The sequence below is a fragment of the Lepidochelys olivacea genome (genome assembly GCF_965140295.1).
Source record: "Lepidochelys olivacea isolate rLepOli2 genome assembly, chromosome: 1".
In the NCBI taxonomy this organism is placed as follows: domain Eukaryota; kingdom Metazoa; phylum Chordata; order Testudines; family Cheloniidae; genus Lepidochelys; species Lepidochelys olivacea.
This window is the reverse complement of record NC_140411.1, coordinates 52005875-52030638: the sequence shown is the minus strand read 5'-3', so window position 1 is coordinate 52030638 and position 24764 is coordinate 52005875. Positions and strand designations below refer to the sequence as shown.

Genomic DNA, 24764 nt, shown 5'->3' with positions numbered 1-24764 from the left:
AATGAAAGTAAGTTAAACCCAATAAGCAGAAGCTCATAATTTAAATCTAACTTATTAACAACCAACATATTAAAGAAGCTTGGAGAAACTAAAGAATAACAAAAGTCTCATTAGCTATCACACCTTTCAGACAATTTAAAAGAGTTTTTGTAGTCAAATATTTACCATTTCAAGGAAATTCTGAAAAACAAAATGAAAAATAAGTGGGGAAAATAGATGTACCTGTACTTGTTGGTGAATTTATTTCTTGTCTGATATTTCTACCTGCCTGGCTCCCACATCTTGCAGTCTCCCGTTGAGGTTCTAGTATATCACGGTACTTGGAGACCATCAGCACAGAAATAAAGTAAACTACTGCCAAAGCCAAAAATTGAGCCTGTTTGCTATCATCCTGAGTGAGAGAAAAAGAAACACATGTATCATACTTGATACTTACATGGAACTTTTAAATCAAGATAATCAATATGTTTTAGAAAAATCAACCTTTTTAGGTGTTATACTTGCTTACAATTCAATTCTTGAATTACCTATACACTAATTGGAATGTTAAAATAATTTAATAATGATTAATAATAAAATAATAATAAAATAATCATTTAATAATAACCTATTTAGGAAGGACAGTGTGGGAAAAAGAGGAGGGGGAATAGCCCTCTGTGTCAAAAAATAGCATTATCTGTTTCTGATGCACTCAGAACAAAATGATCTTGAATGCTTACGAATCAATGTCTTAACAGATAGACACCAAATAATACGCCATCTTGTGCTTTGCTACAGACCACCAAACCACACTAGGGAACAGGATGACCATCAATTTACATACCAATCTAAAACATGTAGAAAAAAAAACGTGTAATCATAGGGGACTTCAATTTGTGTGCCATATGCTGGCAGTCTCATGCTGCCAGTACTAGATCATCCTCTGAATTTGTAAAAATTATAGGTGACAATTTCCTAACTCGAAAAGTGTTGAAACCAACACAAAGGAATCCTTTATTAGACCTTCTTCTAACAGGTAAATAGTAACTGATCACAGAACTAAAAATTAAAGTTAGCTCAAGTACAAGTGATCATGACTTGATCACATTACAATGTGAAAGAAGACTCAAGTCCAAATCAGCAATATGTATATGCTTGATGTGTTAAAGCCAGTTACACAAAGCTGAAAACAATTATGAGCCAAAATCAGCTAGGAGTGTTTCTCCATCACAGATAATTTTTAAATCAAGATTAAATATTTTCTAAAAAGATATACTCTAGCAATTAATCTGGGAGTTCTATGGCCTGTGACACACAGAAGGTCAGACTAGATGATCACAATTGTCCCTTCTGGCTTTGGAAATCTATGAATCAATGAACAGATAAGCCTAAACACAGAAAGGTTAAGTGACTTGCCCAAGATCTCACAACAAACAAGTGGCAAATTCAGCAATAGAACTAAAGAGTCAGAATTCCCAGTCACTTGCTCTTACTTCCAGACCACACTATAAATTTATAGCATAAAATGAGTGAAGATATTATATTTATTTCTGTGCCATTTACAGATGCAGCAACTATTCTGAGAAGTCTACATCAGCATTTGTGGTTCAGCATGCATTCCCCTATAATACTGCCAGAAGAGATACTAAAGTCATTTAGCATAGATGGGTTATATAAAGCTACTCAGCACCACCACAGAACTGGATCTTATATGATTATAAATGTTGCATCAATAAGGAGGTGCAACATTTCACCCCAGAGGTTGCTGCATTTCAGAGGTTGTTGAAGTTTTCCTTGCATGTAGTTTGCATATCAGTTTCAGCTTGTAAAGTGCAATGAAATTATATAAGGCATCTTTCTTACCAAATAAGATCACTTTTATTAAACACTTCATTTTGTAAGAAAAAGGAGAAAGACAAATTATGTAGAATTTGGCAGATTTCTTCCCCCAAAATATGGAAAGCATTTTTTGGAGGTGAACACAGATTTTAAGTCCATCCAGCTTCCAAGGCTGTCCTTTTTTAAGATGAAAGTTATTTGTAACATTAATCTTTCTTTTAACTATTAGTGCATATACTACAAAAAGAAAAACCACAGTCCATATTACTCACCACATCACGGAAAACAACTGCTCGCAGACGATTAATGTCAACATCCTGAAGAAGTCTATCAGGATCCTTTATTGGGGAAAGGTTACCAGGAACATTTTCCAATGGTGTCTAAAAATGTAAAATTATTTTTCCAAACTGTACAGATATTTTCATTCAATGCATTTATTTGATCCCCAATAAATAAATTAAATACATTAGTACTAACTTGAAGACAAAAAAGGCAACATTCAGTTACTGGTTCTACAAACACAGTGATGCTTATTTTAATGCATTTGTACTGAATAGTCAAATACATAATTGTTTATGGTCTTCAAAAGCAATGTTTTAATCCTACTAGACAAATACACCACTCTCTAGTAGTTAGCATATTTACTGTACCCAGAGGAGACTAATTTTTTTGTACTATTAATAAGAAGTATTTCCTATGCATGTGATAGGCAGAAAATGTGTTTGTATAATTGAAAATAACTTAGAAAATTCAGCCCCATTCTATTTTATACAAGGAATTATTATTAGAGTCCCATGCAGGCCATGCATGTTCAGTATTCTACTTACAGTAATGTGACCTGTTTTCTTTAAACAATAAACACTGCAATCCAAATAATAATTAACATATAGAAGTGTTCTATTTCTACTGTCCAATGTTTGTCTTGTGCGGAGTTTGGCAAAATTGCTAGAATATATTTTTGATATGGTTTTATAAAATAATCTAGCAATATTTGGGGTAAACATATTTGTGGATATAAGTCTTATCTGAACTGTATTTTGTGGCAAGAGACTATATTGTGAAAGTAGTAATGAGATTATCATAAGTAAATTTGGGCTGCATATACCAAAGTATCATCTTTGAGACCAGGGATGGTCTCTGTACATTTAGTTTACGGCCCTTCAACCCCCAAAACTGTGAACAAATTGGAGAATATTCAGAGATGAGCAACTTAAATAATAAGGACACCAAAGTGACTGAAATGTAAGTGACAAACAAATTTAGACCCCATTCTTGGAGTCATATCCACAAAGACAGACCACGATTTACACACAGAGCCCCACTGAAGTTAATGGGATTCTACAAGGATCTAAGAGTCCACCAACAAAGATCTGATTGCAGGCTTTGGCCATGCATCTCATGAGGCGTTAGAAATCAATGAAATATGTATAGATAGGTCAAATTGCAATAGGGTGGGGGAGCAGATTTGCTCTCTGGAGCAGAAGTAGGAGAGAGAGTAAAGTGTGGAGAACAGTTCTATTCATACCATTAAATTAACTATTTTCTTCCTTTTAATTTTTTTCTTGTTTCAATGAAAAAGAAAAGGTTTTCTTTTGAGAGCCAGGAAATGGGTGACAATTCAGCTTCTGTTTTAAAAGAAATCTAGAAATTAACTACTATCATCTCCTGCTCATTTTAAGCACTGGTACAATCTATGTAAACAACATTAGATTACCTTGGTCATTGCTGTTCCAGTGACACCCTGAAGAGTGTCCTGAGTTTTACTGCTGATTAGTGAAGATTTGTTCACCCTCTCTCTCTGTCTTTGTCGACATTCTAAACAGTTTCTCACAGCAACACAACAAACTAAAAAAAAAAGATGTAATTGAACATTATCATTAGGTGATTACAGTGTTACCATTTAATGAAGTGCCTATAGCTCTAAAGAATGATTATGTCCCAGTAGCAATTGTATAAATAAATAGGCATCACAAATCTCTTAAATTATATTCTGGTGATACTGAAAAAATATTATGGTGACTTTTCCAATTTCACTCTGTTTTTAGTTAATCAGGTTCCTTAATTTTATGACTAGCTGTCTTAAACAAGGCTCGTATATAAGGCTACAAGAAGTTTGAAAAAGGCAAAATATTCCCCTGTAACTGAAGTTCTTAGATTATGATCATATTTGTCCCTGTTGAGCCACTCTTTTTGGAAGCATACTCCTTAGTGTTGCCAAAGCCAACCTTAACATGTTTTGTGGCTAGAAGACAGAAAACAAAAGGTAGGAATCAATGGTTATTTTCTGTCACGTCAGAGATTAGCAACAGACTGCCACAAGGTTCCACATGAGGACTGAAAATAATAATTATCAGTGATCTGAAAAGGTGGGAGAAGTGTTGTGGCAAAACAGCCTTAGAGGTTTTTAAGACCCGGCTTGACAAAGCCTTGGCTGGGATGATTTAGTTGGGGTTTGTCCTGCTTTGAGCAGGGGATTGGACTAGATGACCTCCTAAAGTCTCTTCCAACCCTGATATTCTATAATTCTATGAAAATTTGCAGCTGACAAAAATTATTCAGCTCAGTCAAGAACTGAGAAGACTACGAGGAATTTAAGAGGGACTTAGCCAAACTAGATAAACAACATGCAATATGATGGCAGATGGAATTCAACATTGACAACTTAAAGCAATGCACAACAAACAGAATAATTTGAACTACACTTGCTGCTTCTAAGGTCCTACATTAATTGCAGCAATTTAGCAAAAAGCGTTGGGCATCACTGTGGACAGCTCAGTGACTTTCTGCTCAATGCACAGCAGCAGAAAAAAATCCTCCCCAAAACCAAAAAAAATATATAAATGTATAAGGAATACATGGAGAATAACACAGAAAATATTATAATGCTCTTATACAAATCAATGGTATAACCTCACCTAGAAGAGTGCGCTCAGTCTTGGTCACCATATCTCTAAAACTATATAAAGGGGTTCAGAGACAGGTAACAAGAATAATCAGCAGAATGAGAAGACTCTTTCTTGAACAAAGATGGTAGACACCCATTTTTTGTCTTCCCACTTCTCCATCAACTTCCCTTATCCCTCCACCAAAACTCTTCCCTGTAATATCCCCAAGAAGTGTCTCGTTTTCTCCACTTTGATAGCATGACTCAACTGTAGGATACTGGGGGGGGGGGGAGACAGGAGACTGCTATCTGCAGCTCCAATACTTATTTTGGGAACTAGCTGTCACTGAGGTTAGGTGCACTTATTCTCACAGATCATACTGTTTGGAGTAACAGCTTAAAATAGACCATAGCCAATCTCAGTATCTTCCAATTCAAAATATAGTCTAAGGAATCTGAAGGAAATGGGAAAAAAGTGTGGGCAGGTTTGGTTCTGAACTAGCAGTGAGAATTCTGAATAAACCTTGTCAAGACTTCCCTTTTAGGGATCCCTACACTTGAGAAAATTATTAGAAGTTATAAAACACTGAAGGACAGTTGATGAATAGCTAATTAAAGACTGGGGAATCTGAAATGAACATCATTTTTAATGATGAACATGATTTAATTGGAGATTGGTCCTGCTTTGAGCAGGGGGTTGGACTAGATGACCTCCTGAGGTCCCTTCCAACCCTGATATTCTATGATCAACCATGGCTCCAAAATCAGAAGGATATTGAATGAAACAAAACGGAGCTCCTGATGGTATTTTTATAGATTTCAAAGCTGGAAATATTCAGCCAGCTTGCTGTGGATTTGTAACCACCTCTGAAACAAAGGTGTGCTGTTATACGAGGCTTTCCTGAATCCAGAGTCTGTTTTAAAAATAAAACCATAGGACATCAGTGCACCAGAATACTATCTTTAACGCAGGCTTCTTTGTTCCATTGTGGTTCTGCAGCTCACTCCACACCACTGAGTCTGGATCCGTCAAGGTCGCTTTCATTAAAAACATTATTTTCACAACTATACTATCTAACGGCTTGTGAATAAAATTTGATATAGTGTTGTTATATAGACAGCATGAAAATAACAAAACAGAATTTGCCATCAGATTGTATGTTGTTCATGTAGTTTGATTAGGCCCCTCTTAAATTCCTCCTAGTCTACGCAGTTCTTGACTGAGCTGAATAATTTTTTGTCAGCAACAAATGATGCTGCAATTCATTTGAAAAGACAATATTTCCAAGACCTGCTGCCAACAGCAATGGGAAAGATAACGAGGACCCACGGGGTCACAGTTCTTCAGACCCTTTCAAAGAATGTTTTCATTTGCAAAACTGTGTACACATAGTCCAAACTATCACTGTTTGCTAGATGCTTTACAGGCGCATGGGTGAGGTGTATTCTCCCAAAAGAGGATCTGCAGAGGCAATTCTTGGAGAACCAAAGACCACAATTAAAAATCTTACAACAGAAGAGCAGAACAGCAGATCAGTGTTTGAAGGAAACAGTATTTCTTCCTTTCACTAGTTTTCTTGTGTTAATATTTTACTATCCTACAACCTGATTTACAATTTGAATTTCATCAATGACAACTTTAAATCTGGACATGTGATTGATTCTCATCTATTTTTGTGTTTCAATAGAACCATCATAACTATTGTAACAAGTCAATAAAAACTCTGTGGTATTTTAGTCTATCACATCATAGTCAAAACCAGGTTAATTCCTACTTTTATTCATTGTAGCCTTAGCTCATTGATCTGTAAGTAATTATTTAATGCACACTGTCTGTGTTGTTCTATACAGACTTACCCAGCCTTAGGCACTGTCGCATTAAGCCTCCAGAAGACATGTTTTTTTCAGCTTCAATCTCACTGAAGTTTAGAGAACTGGCAAATACCAGTACATCAACCATAGCCATTAGACGGCTCAGGAAAGTCACTGCTGTCTCTGCTGACATTCCTTGGGTCACTTCAATATTTTCCAATTCAGTCTTTAAGAGAAAATAATTATATTAGACTTAACAGTTTCAAACAACAAATATAGCACACCCACATCTCAATTTTAATGGTTAACAATAAATAAGTAAATGAGAAAAATTACAAAAAAAAACCTATTTCCTATATTTAGGGTTGGCAGAATTCAGGTTTGTTTTATAATTTCAATGGTTAATATTGTTTTATATTTTAAGACATTTTTCATTTTTTCCCTATTTTTATTTTTACAGTTGCTGCAAATTAAAGGGGCAGAGGGTTGACTTAGGATAGCACTGACTGCAAGGGGCTCCCTGTGTAGATGGGGGGTTCAAGGCATCAGGGCCCAAGGTACAGGGGAGGCTGTGGTCCTGGCTTGGTGGAACAGAGACTCCTGGCCAGGGTTGCAAGGAGGATGATCCCCTGGCTATGGGATGCTGCTGCTGAACAGCTTCTGTGCCCAGGGATGGCTGTCACATTCCTGGCTGGTGAGTGAGTGAGTGAGTAGGACCGTGACAGCGGAGTTGCAAAGGGCTCCCTGAACAGCCGTGGGGCTGGTAACACCTGATCCTGGCAGACGCAAGGTACAGGGAAGTTCATGGTCCTGATGGAGCAGAGCAGAGCAGAGACACTCGGCCAGGGCTGCGAGAAGCTGTGATTATCCCCAGCCATAGGTGAGGCCACCCTGCTACTGAATGGCTCCTGCCTGAAGCAGGGTGGCCTCCTCCTTGCAATCTTGGCTGGCGGTGTCTACTCTGGCCCACCAGGGCTTCAGCCTTCTCTGCACCTTGCACCTGAAGAGATCCAGTGTCACTGGCTCAGTGGCAGCATAGAGACCTCTCTGCAGCCCCGCTGTCATGGCCCCACTCCTGTGACAGTTGATGACCGATCCATACAGGCACAAGGGGAGAGAGAGGCTGCACTCCCGCTGACTTTTACCAATCACTCTATTTTTCACTGGTTTCAGTATGTCAGTTGAAATCAACATTTATCAAAATCTGTTGATTGAAATTGAATCCTGCCAAGCCTATCTATATTTTTCATCAATGTAAATTACTTATGAGTGAACTTAAAACAATGGAGTGGGAAAATGAATTAACACTTGCATGCTGTAATAGGTATTATGAAGTCTAATATCTGTGAGAAAATTATTACGATTTACATAGAACCAAATTGTGGCCCAGCTACCACAGCCGTACAAGGCATAAGGGAGTGCATGACACCCCTTTATGTCTCTGAGCAAACTAACTGCATGACAGCACAGGAAGGAAAATGGGCTCTGCAGAGCTGCTATGTCTCCACCTGCCCCTACTCTCACAGACAGGTGGGAGAAGTGGAATGGGGTGGGAACTGGGCAGAGTCTTGGCTCCAACTACACAATAAATGACACACTGAGGAATGTACACTGTATTGGGCATCAACCTAGCACAGTTTACTCCCTCCCTGGATCAGCAGGGGAGGGAGTTTAGTCCCTCCCTGCTGCTCTAGAGAGGGAGGAAATCATGTCAAGTTTACACCTGTTGCAGCATGCATTCCATATGGAATCACAGTCTCCATCTTGGGCTGTTCCCTTAGTCTAGGCTCATGGCAAAGTCACTCCTGAGTCTGCAATTGTTTTATAAATGTAAAAAAGGGTTATGATTTAGGGTAACATTTTCAAAAGTGCCTAAGTTGACTGGAGCCTGAGCCTCATTTTCAAAAGTGAGTTAAGCTCTTAGGGATAGATCTTTAAATTAATTTAGATGTCTAAATATGCAGGTAGGTGTCTAGTGGGATTTACAGAAGTTCCTAGGAAGCCAACTCCCATTAAAATCTCTGAGAATTAGGTGCCTAGGTGCTTTTGAAAATCCCATAAGGTGCCTATCGGCATCTTCAGGCACCTAAATACCTTGGCTTTAGGAGCCTAAGTTTCACTGATAATCAATGGGACTTAAGTTCCTAGGTCTTTTTTGAAAATGGGGCTCAGGTGCTTGTGAAAATTTTTAGCCTTTTGGTTCCAGTTTCAGGGATTCTGTAAGACAAATAAGGAGCTTAAAATACATTATTTTGTCCTGTTATACACATTTCTTTCCGTAACAACAATAGAGAAAATTCTTTTAAAACCCTTTATTTTCCTATTGCTGAGAATTTAATATCCTCAATGAACAGTTGTTTAGGTTTAACAACATACCAACAGTGCAAATAATGCCAAACAATATTAAGAAAACAATTGTTCTGACACGTGAAAGGTATAATGTGTCTTTCTGTCATCAGAATGATAAGATAACATTGCATTTTATTTTTCTAAAGAACAAGACATGTCAGTTACATGAGTATTCTGGGAAGGGTTGTCACTATTTAAAATCTGTCCAGCAAGACAAAACAAATGATATTATGACAATCAGACCTTTGAAACACCATTTCCCCCTTTGAAGGGCTGCCACTACTATTCCTCTAGGCAGTTATTCCCTGCTATTTTCTGTTATTTTTCTACTGTGACCCCCTTTTCATAGTAGAAAAAATTTATTAATTCACATAGAAAAGTAGCAAATTGTTTATATATAAAACACTTACACAAATGAAATTTAAACTGAAGAAGCCATATCTGAATATCAAGAAGCCATGCCAGAGTATACATTAGTAGGCTGCTGGTGCAATTCTCAGGGGGTTATAGAAACATGGCCTTTGGACTCACCTCAATATGCACCAATGGCCTATTAATGGACTACCTGTTGTGGATTATTGCTATAATACAATTAACTATATTGAACCATATACATTTTCTTAAGGGCGTAGATCTTCTTTTACCTCCCAATATGATATTCCCAGATGGTTATACATCCAGAGCTTGAACTAAATCAGTTTTTCACAGCAGACTGACACTTCTGCAATTTATATTAGATCATAGACTTGTCTAACTTTGACTTGGTAGTTTACAATAAGCAGCATATAATCACTAGCCAATGCATTAGATTACACTAAAATAAACATTTCAGGAAAAGTCCATAAATGCATCTAATTTACCCCTGACGATATCCTAAAATATGGCATGAAAGTTGTTTTTTAAAAAAGCCAAAATATCAAATTATCAAAAATAATAAAATTTGAAAAACTTAAAAACTGAAACTTACAGCAGTAATACTAACCTTAGAACCCTGGACATGCAATAGACAAAACAGACAACAGATTACAACAATAAAAGAAAAAGAAAATTATTAAAGTTAACTGAAAATACAATGTAAAATTGAAACAAAGTAATATCTTGGAATCATATCTTTATCTGATTAATTTATAATAGGAATAAACACTGCATCTTAGAAAGTGAACATTTGAAAACAAAGACTTAAAAAATAACTAAACTGCACATAGTGTGGACTTTAAATCTATTCTTTTAATCTTATTATACAGCTCCTTTCCACATTGATCCATCCAAACCGAAATACATATTTTAAATATATACATGGAGAAAATGTGTTAGTAATGTATGCCGACAGTAGAATTTTACTTGTTATATAAATCACGGAAGTACATGACATAATTGTGTCGTTCTCCAGTTAACTGAAACTGAAAAAAGTAAATTCAGCCTTAGTATTTATGATTTGAGAGATAAATCATATGAATAAAATTAATTGACAAAACATACATATAAATCAGAAGAAAAAATGCTTGATTCTTCAGCGGTAATGCTCTTTGGATTGGAGCACCACAACATACCTTGTTACACATACACCAGAGTTGTGCACAATTTTCACACTTAATCCCAAACTGTACTAAACATTTGAATGAATTTGAGCCACCAGTGGAAGTCCAAGTTTTGGATCACCTCAGGGAGTTTGGGGCTAGTCCCAGAACACCAATCTTAGCAGTTCTGCAGGGTTTCTTGTTTTATTTTCAGTCAGAACCCCTTGCTCTCAGTAAGAGCCCTCTCCCCACAACAGGCCTGTCATTTAAGTTGTCAGGAGCCATATTTTTAAACATTATTTTGGGGGCCTTTACAATTTTAAATCCCCAACCTGTTAAACCTTAAAGGGTGGGTGCTGAGCAAGTGGGGTATCTAAAAATTGAGGGACTCAAAATCACAAGTCATTTTTGATAATTTAGGCCCTAACTCCCTTGGAAAAATAGAAGACTACTGCACCTCCAGCACTGAAGACAATTTATGGTAGTCAATATTAAAATGTAATATATTACTAACAGTTACCACAATGTGCTATCTGTTTTTGCCTTGTACATAGAACAAAATCTTGGTGTCTCAGATGCTGTGATGTTGTACACAATAGATTTGCAGCACAAGAAAGATTCTCCAGGTATGAAAGTAAAAAAAAACCTATTTTTCAAGAATATTTTAATACTGTCATAATTCAGATAGCACATTTTTGAAACCAAAAGCATTCCAGCTATGTTACACTAATAGTCCATCACAGTAGCGACTCCAGCAAAATGAGAAGGAAGTTTTCTTTTCTTTTTTGGCAGGAAACGGTGTCTAACCATCCTTCCACATGTGGAAGTTTGGTCCGGACTCTAAGCTTAAACCCATCTTTGGGACCCACCCACATTTTTTCTTTAGCGTCTGAAACAGGTGAAACCCTGGTCCCATCACATCCATGGCATAACTCCCACTGATTTCAATAGGACGAGGATTTGACGTTAGGTTCACTGAAGCCCTGTTTGAGCCCCAAACTTTCCATTTTCTCCTTTAACCCACATCTTTAAGTCCCTGGTTATGGCTGCCATTTTATATGAACTAATGACTAGCTGGAACTGTCAGTCTGTCCACCCCATGCTTTAACTGGCGACATATGTTGCTTTTAACAAAATGCATTTTTCACAATCCTGAATGCTCTTTGTCTTGTTTTGCATTTTCACATTTTGTCTTATATGGTTGCAAAAATTTTGGGGCACACGGAGTGTCTTATTTGTATTTATAAAATGTCACGTAAATTTAAGACACCAAAAATAGTGTAAGTGCTAAAAAGATGTATATTAATATCTCCCCGTGCGAGGTCTTTGAAGGATTACCTCAGTCCCTGCTACCCCAATGAACAGTAAACTAGTACTGGGAAATGAACTCTTTCTGGCATATCATCATAAAACAACATTATTAGATCAAACTATATGCTTATCATTTTTATTTATTTTAGTATTTTCATGTATTATTTCATACATCCCATTGGAAATTAAAAGGCACCTATCCTTGGCTCTATGCAATTTTTATACTAAATCACATGCAATCCCCCCAACAAACAAAAAGCCCACCAGCAACTACGTTAAAAGCAAATTGTTAAAGTTGCAATGTCAAGCACTCAATTAACACCTGAATATTTTGCCTGTGTGACTTTATTTCAGCCCTCTTGTGTGCATGCATTATGATACAGTCTTTAATTATACGATCACCTACTATGTTTTCCACAAGTGCCCTGCCTCAATTCACTGCACAGAACAGATGGTGCTCACTTAATAAGCAGAAAATCAATATTTTGTTGTATCTTCATTTGCTCAAGGTGTGTCCCTAGACCTTATTTACTCCACACTATCTAAAAATTGCTTGGAAGACGCATTCATAATTTCCTCATGGTTTCCTCTATGGTGCTCCTCACTAGAGTGCTTCACAAACATTAATGAATTTATTTTCACAATAACTCTGTGAGATGCGGGTTATGATCATCCACATTTTACAGATGGGGGCTGAGGCACAGAGATGTTAAGGTCCGCAAGTATCTGCTAACTTTGGGTGCCCAATTTGAGACATCTAGAACCTGATTTTTCCAAATTCTTAGCATTATATAGCATTTCATATGTTTAAAGCACAGCTCCCACTGAGGTCAGTTGCAGTTGAGAGTGCTCAGCTCTTCTGCAAATCAGACCTCAGGTTCTCAAGTCAAGCAGTCAGAAAATGAGGTATACACAACAAATGACCACCTGTTAAAAGCTAGGTTAAGCAACTTGCCTAGCATCAGAAGAATCAAATCCTCCACAGCAGGATTCAACTACCTTAACAAGGAGACTGTCCCTTCCGTTCCTGTAATCCCCTTGCTTCATTCCCTGCATTTCTGCAACAAATGGAGCAGGGGTCCTACAAACAACAGTTTCCTTCACTAGACAACCCTGACTCATTCCCAGAGCAGGTCTATCCTCTGAACTGAATGAGGCAGGGATCCTGTGGGAAAAAAAAACAGTATGTGATCACGTAATTGGAGACTATCATAATGCATACGCACAAGAGGACTGAATTAAAGTAACATAGGTAACCTTAATTCTGGAATTTCCTAACTTTTGGATGCTTGACTTTGCAACCTTAATAATGACCTTTTAATGTAGGAAGGGTTTGTGTGTGTACAATTTCCTAGGTTTAAAAAAAAAGCAAACTAAAAAAACCCCCAAAATTCCAGCATGTGTCATCATATTGACAACCATATAGAAAAGGTACGGACAAGGGCAATGAAAATAGTTGGGGATTTGTCCTGCTTTAAGCAGGGGGTTGGACTAGACGACCTCCTGAGGTCCCTTCCAACTCTGATTCTATGATATTCTATGATTCTATCATTCTATGGATTCTATGATAATTAAGGAAATGGAACCGCTTCCATATGAAGGGAGATTAGAAAGACTGGGTCTAATTCAGTTTGGACAAGAGGTAATGTGTAAAGAGGCGATGTGATAAAGGCCTATAAAATCATGAACGGTGTGAAGAAAGTAAGCGTTATTTACTCCTTCACATAACACAAAAACCAGGGGTCACCCCATGAAATTAACATGCAGCAGGTTTAAAACAAACAAGTCCCTCTTCACACAACGTACAGTCAACCTCTGGAACTTGTTGCCAAGGAATGTTGTGAAGCCCAAAACTGTAACTGGATTAAAAAAAGAAATAGATAAATTCATGGAGGATAGGTCCTTCAATGGCTGTTAGCCAAGATGGTCAGATGCTGGGACTGGATGACAGGTGATGGTTCACTGGATTATTGCCCTGTTCAGCTCATTTCCCTTGAAGCATCTGGCATTTGCCACAGTTTGGAAGACAGGTTACTGGGCTAGACGGACCATTGGTCTGACCCAAAATGGCCATTCTTATGTTCTTATGATTCATCAGCAGGATAGGGACCATTCAATCCATGGCACAGACCTCTGCCACTTCAACCAGTGGAATAACTGATATCAGTAGTCAGCTGCCATCTGTTATGTGGAGCAGCATTAGAGGAGGATGAACACGTTGCCGTTTTCACAGAGACTGATAGCAGAGGAATGGTGGAGACTCAGGAATTGTGGGTCCCATTCCAAGCCCTGGAGAGGAGTGCATTCTAGTGAGCACAGACTCTTCTGTCCATTTCCTGTGTGACCCCTTCTGTCCCTCCTCTTCAATCTGTCCCTGTCCTGTCCTAACCTTTCAGCACCCCTCATCCCAGTCCCATTCTCCACATTTCAGGCTTCTCATCCCAGTCCCCGTCTCCTTGCCCAGCCAATCATATCCTCCCTCCACCATCCCAATTTCCTTCTGCCCAGTCTCCTTGCCCAGGTATTTCCAGTTCCCTCCTCTTGATTCCTCATCCCATCTTTCTCCCTCACCCTGACCTCCAGTTGTGCAGCCCCCATCTTCCCTGTCCTAATCTCCATCCCTGGGCTCCTTGTCCAACCTCATTGTCCCTTCTCCACCATCTCCTTCCCAGTTTCTTTGCCCAGAGAATACCAATTCTGCCCTCGCACCCCTGTTCCTTGTCAGATTGGTTTCCCTTCCTTTTAACATCTTCCCCCTGTCCCACTGGTTTTCAGTCCCAGTCTCTCCGCCCTCCCTCAATACCGTCAAATTTCAGTGTACCCCAACACCTACTGGTTCCTCTTGTTTCCCTCCCAGCTCGCAATCCCCCTGCCCAACCAATCCCAGTTTCCTGCCTGCTCCCAATGCCAGTAGCCTTCCAGCCCGTCTCAGTCTCCATCCCAGCTCTCAGTCCCAATGTCTGAACTTTTAAAAGAAAAAGTCACTAGAGTTTTACCAAGAAAAGGTTGCAAGAATTTCTGAACATGGGCAAAGCAATGTATTTTTCCCTACTTTTGCTTTCAGAATTGACTGAACCAAAAATTCAACTTGAGACAGACATCCAGCATGGAACATTTCACCACAAGTCGTTAAAGTTTGGCAAAGTTATAAGCCACTGAGAACAGGGTCTTATAATGGGAAATGTCAGATGGTGTTTCCCCCTCCCTCCTGCCACGTGGCGTTGAGGGAAAACTGTAGCAAGCCAGTCAGAGACTTCAGCAAGTAGTGGTATAAGGAGCCAAAGCAGGAACCTTTGGTCCTTTGCACACTCAGAGAACTTTCTACAGTTTTGACTGGACTTTTTCTGCCCTGAGTTGATTGGCTGCTGCTCCAATCTTTCCTCTTCACCCCCCTCACAATCTTTTCAGATCAGCTTCACTCCCATTTGACCCTCTTACCAGGGCCTGTCTCCATCATCTCTCTTAACTCTTCCCCTCCTAAATAACCTCACCCTCTCTCCAAAAAAAGGGACATTTACTGCCATCACATAATTCACTATGGTTGTGTGTGATAGGACTGACCCCTTTCTCCACCCCGGGTCAGTCCTATCTATTAGATTGTAAGTTCTCTGGGGGCAGGGACCACCTACTATTCTATGTTTATACAGTACCTAGCACTTTTGATTGTGCCTTAGGGACCACCATAATAAACATGATTAATAATAAAAATATAAAAATACCATAGTCAAACTACGTTGTAAAGCTATTTCTAAATTTACTTCAAGGTACTGCTGCCATGAAGAAACCACTCCTATCTTACTTTCATGAATAGTAAATACTACCTGCATTTATTGAAAATGTAAATTTATTTAATATCCAGGCAATGGGAAACCGCAATGTGAACTCCATCTTAAAGATTCGTTTCTGTTTTTATTAATTTTAACAAATGAACCTAATTTAGGATTTTACTTTTGGGAGAATCATTTTCTTTTCAAAGTTTTTCCTTATGCTCTAATTTCACTTTTCTCAAGGATGTACTAATTTGGACCATGATTATAAACTGAATGTGAGTTATGCAATAGGAGCAGGACTGAGCCCTGGCTTACTTATTTTACCCTTAGATGGTCCAGGTTGGAAGTACATGGTGATTCTCTTTTTCTCCATCTTTTAGACTTTTCTCTTTAAAATTTCTACTTTCCCTTCTTCTGTATCCACTGCAATGAGGGATGGTACAGGGCTTTGTTGGAGTGTTTTAAAATTAAAAAAAAACTGTTGATATCAGCTGCTCTATGCATCTCTTGGCATACAATACTCTGCTTCCAGCTGATCCCTACAGTTTCACAGCAGATTGAATCATTGCAGACCTATCTCTTTCAGAACTGGAGAGCAGAAAATTGAGTCCAAAGCTGACAGCTGATGTAACGACACAGAGACCCCATGCTGTGGCTTTAAAGAGCTAATTTTGACTAGACTGTCCCTAGTTATGCAAATAAAAATATAGCAATATCACAATGAAAATTTAGGTGAGTACAACGTAACCATTCTTATGGCTGAGCTTTCTATTTCATGATGAATGCTACAGTGGGTGATATCAGAACAAAGAGAACCTCCAGATCCACTCCACTGATTGTGAGACTTTTCTTATAGTAATGTAGCAGAAAGGATCCTGGGGAGCTTTTGAATCTCAAAGGCAGTTAGCTCCTGTTCTGACCTCCTCAAAACCAGCTTGTAAGAAAAACAGTTAATTAAAGACAAGGCAATATTAGCATAGCCAGAAGGTGATTTTCTAGGAAGAATTAACAAATGATTATTGCAACAAAGAGTCCTGAACTATCCTTGGTCAAAAATCTGAGCCTGTTCTCAGGTGTGATGTCGTATTTTCCTATCTACTGGCTGCATGCATACTAAAGTAAAAAGCTTCCAACTTTGGTGCCTGAAATAGTTTATCATATTATGGTTCCACTGAAATCAATAGCATTTACAGATACCCAATACTTCTTAAAAAAAAATCAGGCTATTTACATGTTTAATATGGAGTTAGACACCTAACTTCAGGCAGTAAAGTTTGACTTTTTTGCCATATAGAAATTAGGTACCTTAGATCATTCCAGAGCCCTTTCAGCAATGCAAAGAGCCAACCAGAACTATACTAAGACACCTCAAGGAAACTTTTTGTTAATATGCTACATACCATATTGTGTATTAGAGAACAGCTGTGGTTACTTTGTTATAAATTTATTAGGCCTATTTATTAGGCCAATTAACTGTAAAGTAGAGGCGGTTGGGAATTTTCCAACAAAAGGAGGTTTGTCAGAAAACACCCATCTGTTGACCCCAAAATATTTCTAAGAACATAAAAACGGCCTACTGGGTCAGACCACCAGTCCATTTAGCCATGTATCTTGTCTTCTGACAGTGGCCAATGCCAGGTACCTCAGAAGGAATGAACAGAACAGGTAATCAAGTGATCCATCCCTTGTCACCCATTCCCAGCTTCTGGGAAACAGAGGCTAGGGACACCATCCCTACCCATCCTGGCTAACAGTCATTGATGGACCTATCCTCTATGAACTTATCTAGTTCTTTTTTGAACCCTGTTATAGTCTTGACCTTCACAACATCCTCTGGCAAAGAGTTCCACAGGTTGACTACGTTGTGTGAAGAAATACTTCCTTTTGTTTGTTTTAAACCTGCCGCCTATTAATTTCATTTGGTGACCCCTACTTCTTGTGTTATGAAAAGGAGTAAATAACACTTCCTTATTTACTTTCTCCATACCAGTCATGATTTTATAGATCTCTATCATATCCCCCCTTAGTCTCTTTTCAAAGCTGAAAAGTCCCAATCTTATTAATCTCTCCTTATATGGCAGCTGTTCCATGTCCCTACTCATTTCTGTTGCCCTTTTCTGAACCTTTTCCAATTCCAATATATCTTTTTTGAGATGGGGCAAGCAGATATGCATGCAGTATTCAAGATGTGGGCATACATGGATTTATATAGAGGCAAGATCATATTTTCCGTCTTATTATCTATCCCTTTCTTCATGATTCCCACCATTCCGTTAGCTTTTTTCACTGCCACTGCACATTGAGTGGATGTTTCTGGAGAACTATCCACAATGACTCCAAGATCTCTTTCTTGAGTGGTAACAGCTAATATAGGTCCTATCATTGTATATGTATAGTTGGGATTGTTTTCCCATGTGCATTACTTTGCATTTATCAACACTGAATTTCATTTGCTCTTTGGTTGCCCAGTCACTCAGTTTTGTGAGATCCCTTTGTAATTCTTCGTAGTCAGCTTTGGCCTTAATTACCAGGAGTAGTTTTGTATCATCTGCAAATTTTGCCACCTCTTCTTATCCCTTTTTTCGGATGATGTACGAATATGTTGAATAGTACTGGTCCCAGAACAGACCCCTGGGGGACACCACTATTCACCTTTCTCCATTCTGAAAACTGACCATTTATTCCTACCCTTTGTTTCCTATCTTTTAACCAGCTACTGATCCATGAGAGGACCTGTCCTCTTAACCCATGATAGCTTACTTTGCTGAAGAGCCTTTGCTGAGGGACCTTGTCAAAGGCTTTCTGAAAATCTAAGTACACTATGTCCACTAGTTCACCCTTGTCCACATGCTTGTTGACACCATCAAAGAATTCTAGTAGATTGGTGAGGCATGATTTCCCTTTATAAAAACCATGTTGACTCTTCCCCAACAAATCATGTTCATCTGTGTGTCTGACAATTCTGTTCTTTACTATAGTTCCAACCAGTTTGCCCAATACTGAAGTTAGGCTTACCAGGCTATAATTGCCAAGATCACCTCTGGAGCCTTTTTAAAATCTGGCGTCATACTAGCTATCCTTCAGTCATCTGGTACAGAAGCTGATTTAAATGATAGGTTACATACCACAGTTAGTAGTTGTGCAATTTCACATTTGAGTTCCTTCAGAACTCTTGGGTGAATACCATCTGAGTCTCTCTTTAGCTCTTTTATTTGCTCCTTCCTGCTCAGGACCTAAACAAAATCCAAGCTTTAAATGCTCAACTACTGCACTGTTAATGTAAAACAGCTGAGTGAAAGATATCGTCTTCCCCCTTTTATAAATGGTAGCTAGACTCAAGGGAAGAATAATTTGTATCCCGGGGCTCTTATTAACTACTATCAAAAGATCAAATTCTTAAGAACTGATTTTCTGTAACAAGTACAACATTTTGGATTGTAAAGGAACTAGGAAGCTCAAGAGACACACTCATCATATAGATCAAACCAAAGAGAAACCCGAATCTAAAAAGAGACTGAAATGTTTGTGAGGTTCAATAAATGAACTAGAAACACCAACAACTCTCTCTTTTTGAAACTGGATAAGTACTGGATTAAACACAGCTAGGTTAAAAAAAATCTACATCACAACTACAAAACTAGAAAAGCAACTAACTACCTTTCTTTCCATCATAAATTAATAATCAGATAGGATGACAAGTGTTAATTATTTTTCTTTTTTGCCCAGTGACCATGTCCCTCTTCACATTTCTAATACACTGGGAATCAGATTCACTAATGCTGTGAAAGGAAGGTGTAAATTAAAAGTACTATGCCACAGGGTTATATCACCTGAAGGAAGTTATGTGATATTAATATTTTAAAGCTTCAAAATGGGCACACAGTTTTCAGTGAGAAGCACTATACATGCCTTGAAACATGTCAAAAATATGGTTGAGAAATACAGTTACGAAACAATGAAGTAAAATACATGTAGCATATGAGTTCATTCTTTTTGATAAACTGAATAAGTACATATCTAGTGGCTGACTTGGAACACCGCTTCCTCTGCTTTCGTCCCCTAGCGCCCCTACTCTACTTGCGTTACATTGATGATATCTTCATCATCTGGACCCAGGGGAATTGGCTCTTGAGGAATTCCACCAGGATTTCAACAATTTCCACCCCACCACCAACCTCAGCCTGGACCAGTCCACACAAGAGATCCACTTCCTGGACACTACTGTGCAAATAAGCAATAGTCACAAACACCACCCTATACCAGAAATATTCTGTCCACTATACTTACCTACTTGCCTCCAGCTTTCATCCAGACCACATCACATGATCCATTGTCTACAGCCAAGCCCTAAGACACAACTGCATTTGCTCTAATCCCTCAGACAGAGAGAGCTACAGGATCACCTACAGGATCCCTACAAGCATTCTTAAAACTACAATACTCCACCTGGGGAAGTGAACAAACAGATTGACAGAGCCAGAAGGGTACCCAGAAGTCACCTACTACAGGACAGGCCCAACAAAGAAATAGAATGCCACTAGCCGTCATCTACAGCCCCCAACTAAAACCTCTCCAGCGCATCATCAAGGATCTACAACCTATCCTGAAGGATGATCCCTCACTCTCACAGACCTCAGGAGACAGGCCAGTCCTCGCTTACAGACAGCCCCACAACCTGAGGCAAATACTCACCAGCAACCACATACCACACAACAGAAATACCAACCCAGGAACCAATCCCTGCAACAAACTACATTGCCAAATCTGTCTGCATAACTATTCAAGGGACATCATCATAGGACCTAACCACATCAGCCACACCATCAAGGGCTCATTCACCTGCACATCTAATAAATGTGATATCTGCCATCATATGCCAGCAATGCCCTTCTGCCATGTACATTGGACAAAGTGGACAGTCTCTATGCAAACGAATAAATGGACACAAATCAGACATCAAGAACTGTAACATCAAAAACCAGTAGGAGAGCACTTCAATCTCCTTGGATACTCAATTACAGACTTAAAAGTGGCAATTCTTCAACAAAAAGCCTTCAAAAACAGACTTCAGCAAGAAATTGCAGAACTGGAATTAATTTGCAAATTTGACACCATCAGATTAGGCCTGAATAAAGACTGGGAGCAGCTGGGTCACTACAAAAAAATAATTTTCCCTCTTTTGATACTCACACCTTCTTGTCAAATGTTGAGAATGGGCCACATCCACCCTAATTGAATTGGCCTCGTTTGCCCTCACCCCCCCACTCGGTAAGGTAACTCCCATCTTTTCATGTGCTGTGTATTTATACCTGCCTACTGTATTTTCCACTTTATGCATCTGATGAAGTGAGTTATAGCCCATGAAAGCTTATGTCCAAATACATTTGTTAGTCTCTATGGTGCCACAAGGACTCCTCATTGTTGTCACATCTAATGTGATCTACAATGTGTGTACATGCTATCACATGGAAGCAAGTCTCACATCCATGTCTACCCAGATTCCTCTATGTCTTTATATCTACTCGTTTTTAAACCTTCCTCACCTACATGGCAAGCTCTCTCTATTACTCATTGCCCCCCTCCCAGCTTTTTATTCAATGCCACTTGATCAGCTTTCATCTGGGATAGCATTTCAGCAGTACTGTTTGGCACACTTCAAAGTTATAATCTTTCTTAGTTTTAAATCCACTTCATTTTGTAATAACTTTTAATATAGAACAATACCACACAAGTAATTGAAAAATGACTATACCCTTATGTATAATATAAGGACGTATTCTAAAGGGTTTCCTTTAATAAAAAACTCCAGCTCAAGAGAAAAGCTTGAGCCACTTACAGGTGACAAGCTCTTGGGCTAAATATACATCATGTATGTACTTACATTTTAATTAAGAAGTGTGCTGTACAAATTCTTTCGCTGTTACTATTCTAACAAGATGACAAAATGGAATGTTTTGTAAGGGACTTTGAATATTTAAAAAAAAAACATTTTCTTAACTAGAGTATAGCAATCTTTTAATTTTGAAATCTCATGGAACATAGAGCAAAATCACCTTAATTAAGAACATCTTATTGTTGCAAACCAGGATATTATGATGTGTAAACACAACACTATTCAAAAGATAAGGGTAATTTATAAGACTTTATTGGATGTTCATGAATTATACACAATAAAAAAAAGGGCAACTCTGAATTGCAGGACTAAAGGTTTTATCAAATGGTTTTGCAATGACATAGATCATGATAGCAAAGCTAGAGTCACCAAGATCCAGAGATGGAATTATAGCCAAGTAATTCAAACTGTGCCTGTTTTATATTTTATATACTATGAGAATTCCACATAAAGCATCTTTATTTTCAAACAAAGCCCCAGCTGCTTGTTTTGAAAAACGTGTTTAAGTGCCCTTCCTCTAAACACTAGCAGAGAAGCTTTCATCTTAAGATGTATTGCTGTAGTTTTTCCCTGTACACATCACAAAGCAGCTTTCTTTGCAATGTAACATTCTAGAAATCTTTCCTTTAACATATTTGATGTCATTCTTGTGACTAAAGTGCAGGGTGGAGTCATGCCTGTGAATTACAACACTTTTTGTTCATAGCAAATAGAACAAGAATAAAGTTGCTTGCCATTTGAGATGGTGCAAATATTATAGGTACAGTATATACATATCCATTGTCTAAATCAATATCATATGATTCTGTTTAGACAGTTGCTAGCCCATTAATATGTTTGAGTGCCAAATACTACTGGTCCAGTTAGTAGAGCAATAGTGTGAAACTATTTCTAGTTACGTAAGTACTGGTAATAAAGAATATAGGCAAAGAAGTGAGGGTTGTCCAGCGGCTCGGGCAGGAGATTGAGTCAGGATCCTTAACATCTATTATTGGCACTGCTGCTGATCTGTTAGGGAAGTTTTACTTTACTTTAGGGAAGTTACTTAACCCATTTGTATCTCATTTTCCCCATCTGAAAATGTCATTAATAACCACAGCTCCTTACATGCGTGTTTGAGGTATAACACTGTTTTTATTTAAAATGTTTTTAGATCTTCAGATGAGATATTGAGAGCAAAACACTGCTATTACTAATTAAATTGCATTTTGCATGCTAAATGTGGGGCCTTTCCTTCACCCTTCCCAATGCAGCCCCTTAAACACTGAACCTTAACAGTTTGGTTGATATTGATCAAATTTTTGGAAGAAATAAATTGTGTTTTCTCCTGTTAAAAAGAAACCTATTCAGTCATAGACAATCCTGTGTTGTTATTTTTAACAGCAATTTTTAACATGACCACTAGATGGAAATATTGTACTTACAGTTGGAGATGTGGCTGCAGACAACAATGGTAAAATCCCTCCACAAGCAATGATAATATTGTCTACCATCTGGGAAATGAGGTGGATCGTGTTGTGTACAAAAATAATGTTTTCATTGCTATTGACAAAGTCCATTACAGATTTTGTAGAATGACTATAAAAATAGAAGAAAAAAAAGATATATTACAATACCAATGTTTTTTAAAAGTTTAGATTTTCTGCTTTTTGAAACCAGAACTTGAATGTTTCTTAGTTGTATGGCATTGTCTTTGTAATAATAAAAAGATAAAATGAAAAATATTTTAAAATACTGATAGTAGCTATCCTAGCATAACAACTTTGTGGTATTTTTATTTTATACCAGACTATAACTATTTCTATACTATCCATTATAGAGCCCAGACACTGCCAACCTTATTCACACTGTTTAGTGCCTTACTTCACAAACAATTCTGTTGGAACCAGTGGGACTGCTCACGGACTAAAGTATTGTTCAACATGAATAAGGGCGGCAGAATTTGGCACTTGATACCTTTTAAAGCAGCTCTGATAATAACAAATGATCAGATTGTCTACAAGAGAGGTCCCTAGACTGATCTGTAGGCCACCAGTAGTCCACAAAGCACCTGCTGGTGTTCTTTGGAGAGCTGGTTGGTCACAAGCGTCAACTTCTTTTTATTTCCATTTGCTATATTCCACTAAAAGATAGCTAAAAACATAGAACTGTGTTCCTAATATTAATTTTCCATGTTAGTAATTGCTGTAAATGCCACAAGGATCAAATGATCAACATGAGGCACAACCATCCCCATGACTGCAAATAGGTGGGAAAGTGTCCATAGGACAAATTACTTTCAAGATGTAATTCACATTATGAAAATGTTTAGGAATCTTTGGCCTATTGCTTGTCCATACCACAGTATGAGTAATTAAATTATCCAGTTTATGAAATTAGTGGCCAGTAAACAAACAATTGGTCTTAATTGGAGAAGCAATTACAAACTAAACTTCTAATTTGCCTGTGAATTTTAGGTAAACAAAGGTGGCAAACATAAGGTGATTGGTATAAAAAACTACTACTACTGACTATTTTATAGTAAGGTCACACAAAACTGGAAATCAAATGTAAGTCAATTGGTAATCTCATTTAATTAAGTGATTTCTCAACTACTGATATTACAGCCTTTGCAGAATGAATTATGTCATTCTGGGAAATCGATGAAATAGTGCCTGATGTACCACTGGACTTTGATGACAAGTCATAACTATTAAGGTAGTTTCTTTGCTTAACTAAAAGGTAGAACAGAAGAGTCATCAAGGTGAAAAGCAATGTATTTAAACAATATATTCTTCTTTTTTAAAATGGTAAACAGATGCTTTTTAAAAAGGCACAAGATCACTTGTACTATTTTTTAAATTTTGAAAATGTGTTAAATACATAAATGAATTACGATGCTATGTCCAAAAATATACAGTTAATAGCAATGTGGCCATTAAGTCTAATCAAGACAAAGCATGTCTTTATTGTTTTATAATTAGAAATCTCTACAGAAATGAAAACTTGTTTTTCAGCTAGATGTGACTGCCTAGTAAATTCTCCTGTATTAAGTCATCTGTATTAAGTCATAAAATAAATAAATTATTCAAATACAGATATACCCCTTAGGATGAAGGCTGGTGTGTGGAACAAATATTTCTGGATTAAGAATGCAAACACTTCCAAATGCTAGTAGTGGCTACTAAAAATAATGGCACAGATATTTGTCATCCCCATATTAAATGTAGTGGTTACTAGTAAAAAGTCCATTAAGACACAGTAATTCAAAAAGGATAGGTGAGATACTGCAGTTTTTATCCCTTACAAAGAATAGGAATTAACTGAGGCATGTCAGATACTATAATAACGTAAGTCTGGTAAAGCTGACTTTACAATGGAAATTTACCTTTAAAAAAGTAGTTATCAATATATGTCTTGTATCTAATTAT

General features: G+C 37.8%; 1 protein-coding gene across 2 annotated transcripts in view; it reads right to left on the bottom strand.

The window, feature by feature from the left end:
• NBEA (neurobeachin) overlaps positions 1-24764 on the bottom strand; it is an 867588-nt gene that overhangs the window by 508120 nt on the left and 334704 nt on the right. The window contains exons 24-29 of one of the 2 annotated variants that reach the window (XM_084617023.1): positions 22779-22932; positions 9831-9854; positions 6560-6740; positions 3533-3663; positions 2091-2198; positions 223-391 (exon numbers count right to left, since the gene is read on the bottom strand). In XM_084617023.1, coding sequence (XP_084473149.1) covers positions 223-391; positions 2091-2198; positions 3533-3663; positions 6560-6740; positions 9831-9854; positions 22779-22932 — 767 coding nt within the window. The remainder of the gene's footprint in view (positions 1-222; positions 392-2090; positions 2199-3532; positions 3664-6559; positions 6741-9830; positions 9855-22778; positions 22933-24764) is intronic. The other variant, XM_084617024.1, reaches the window with a different exon arrangement.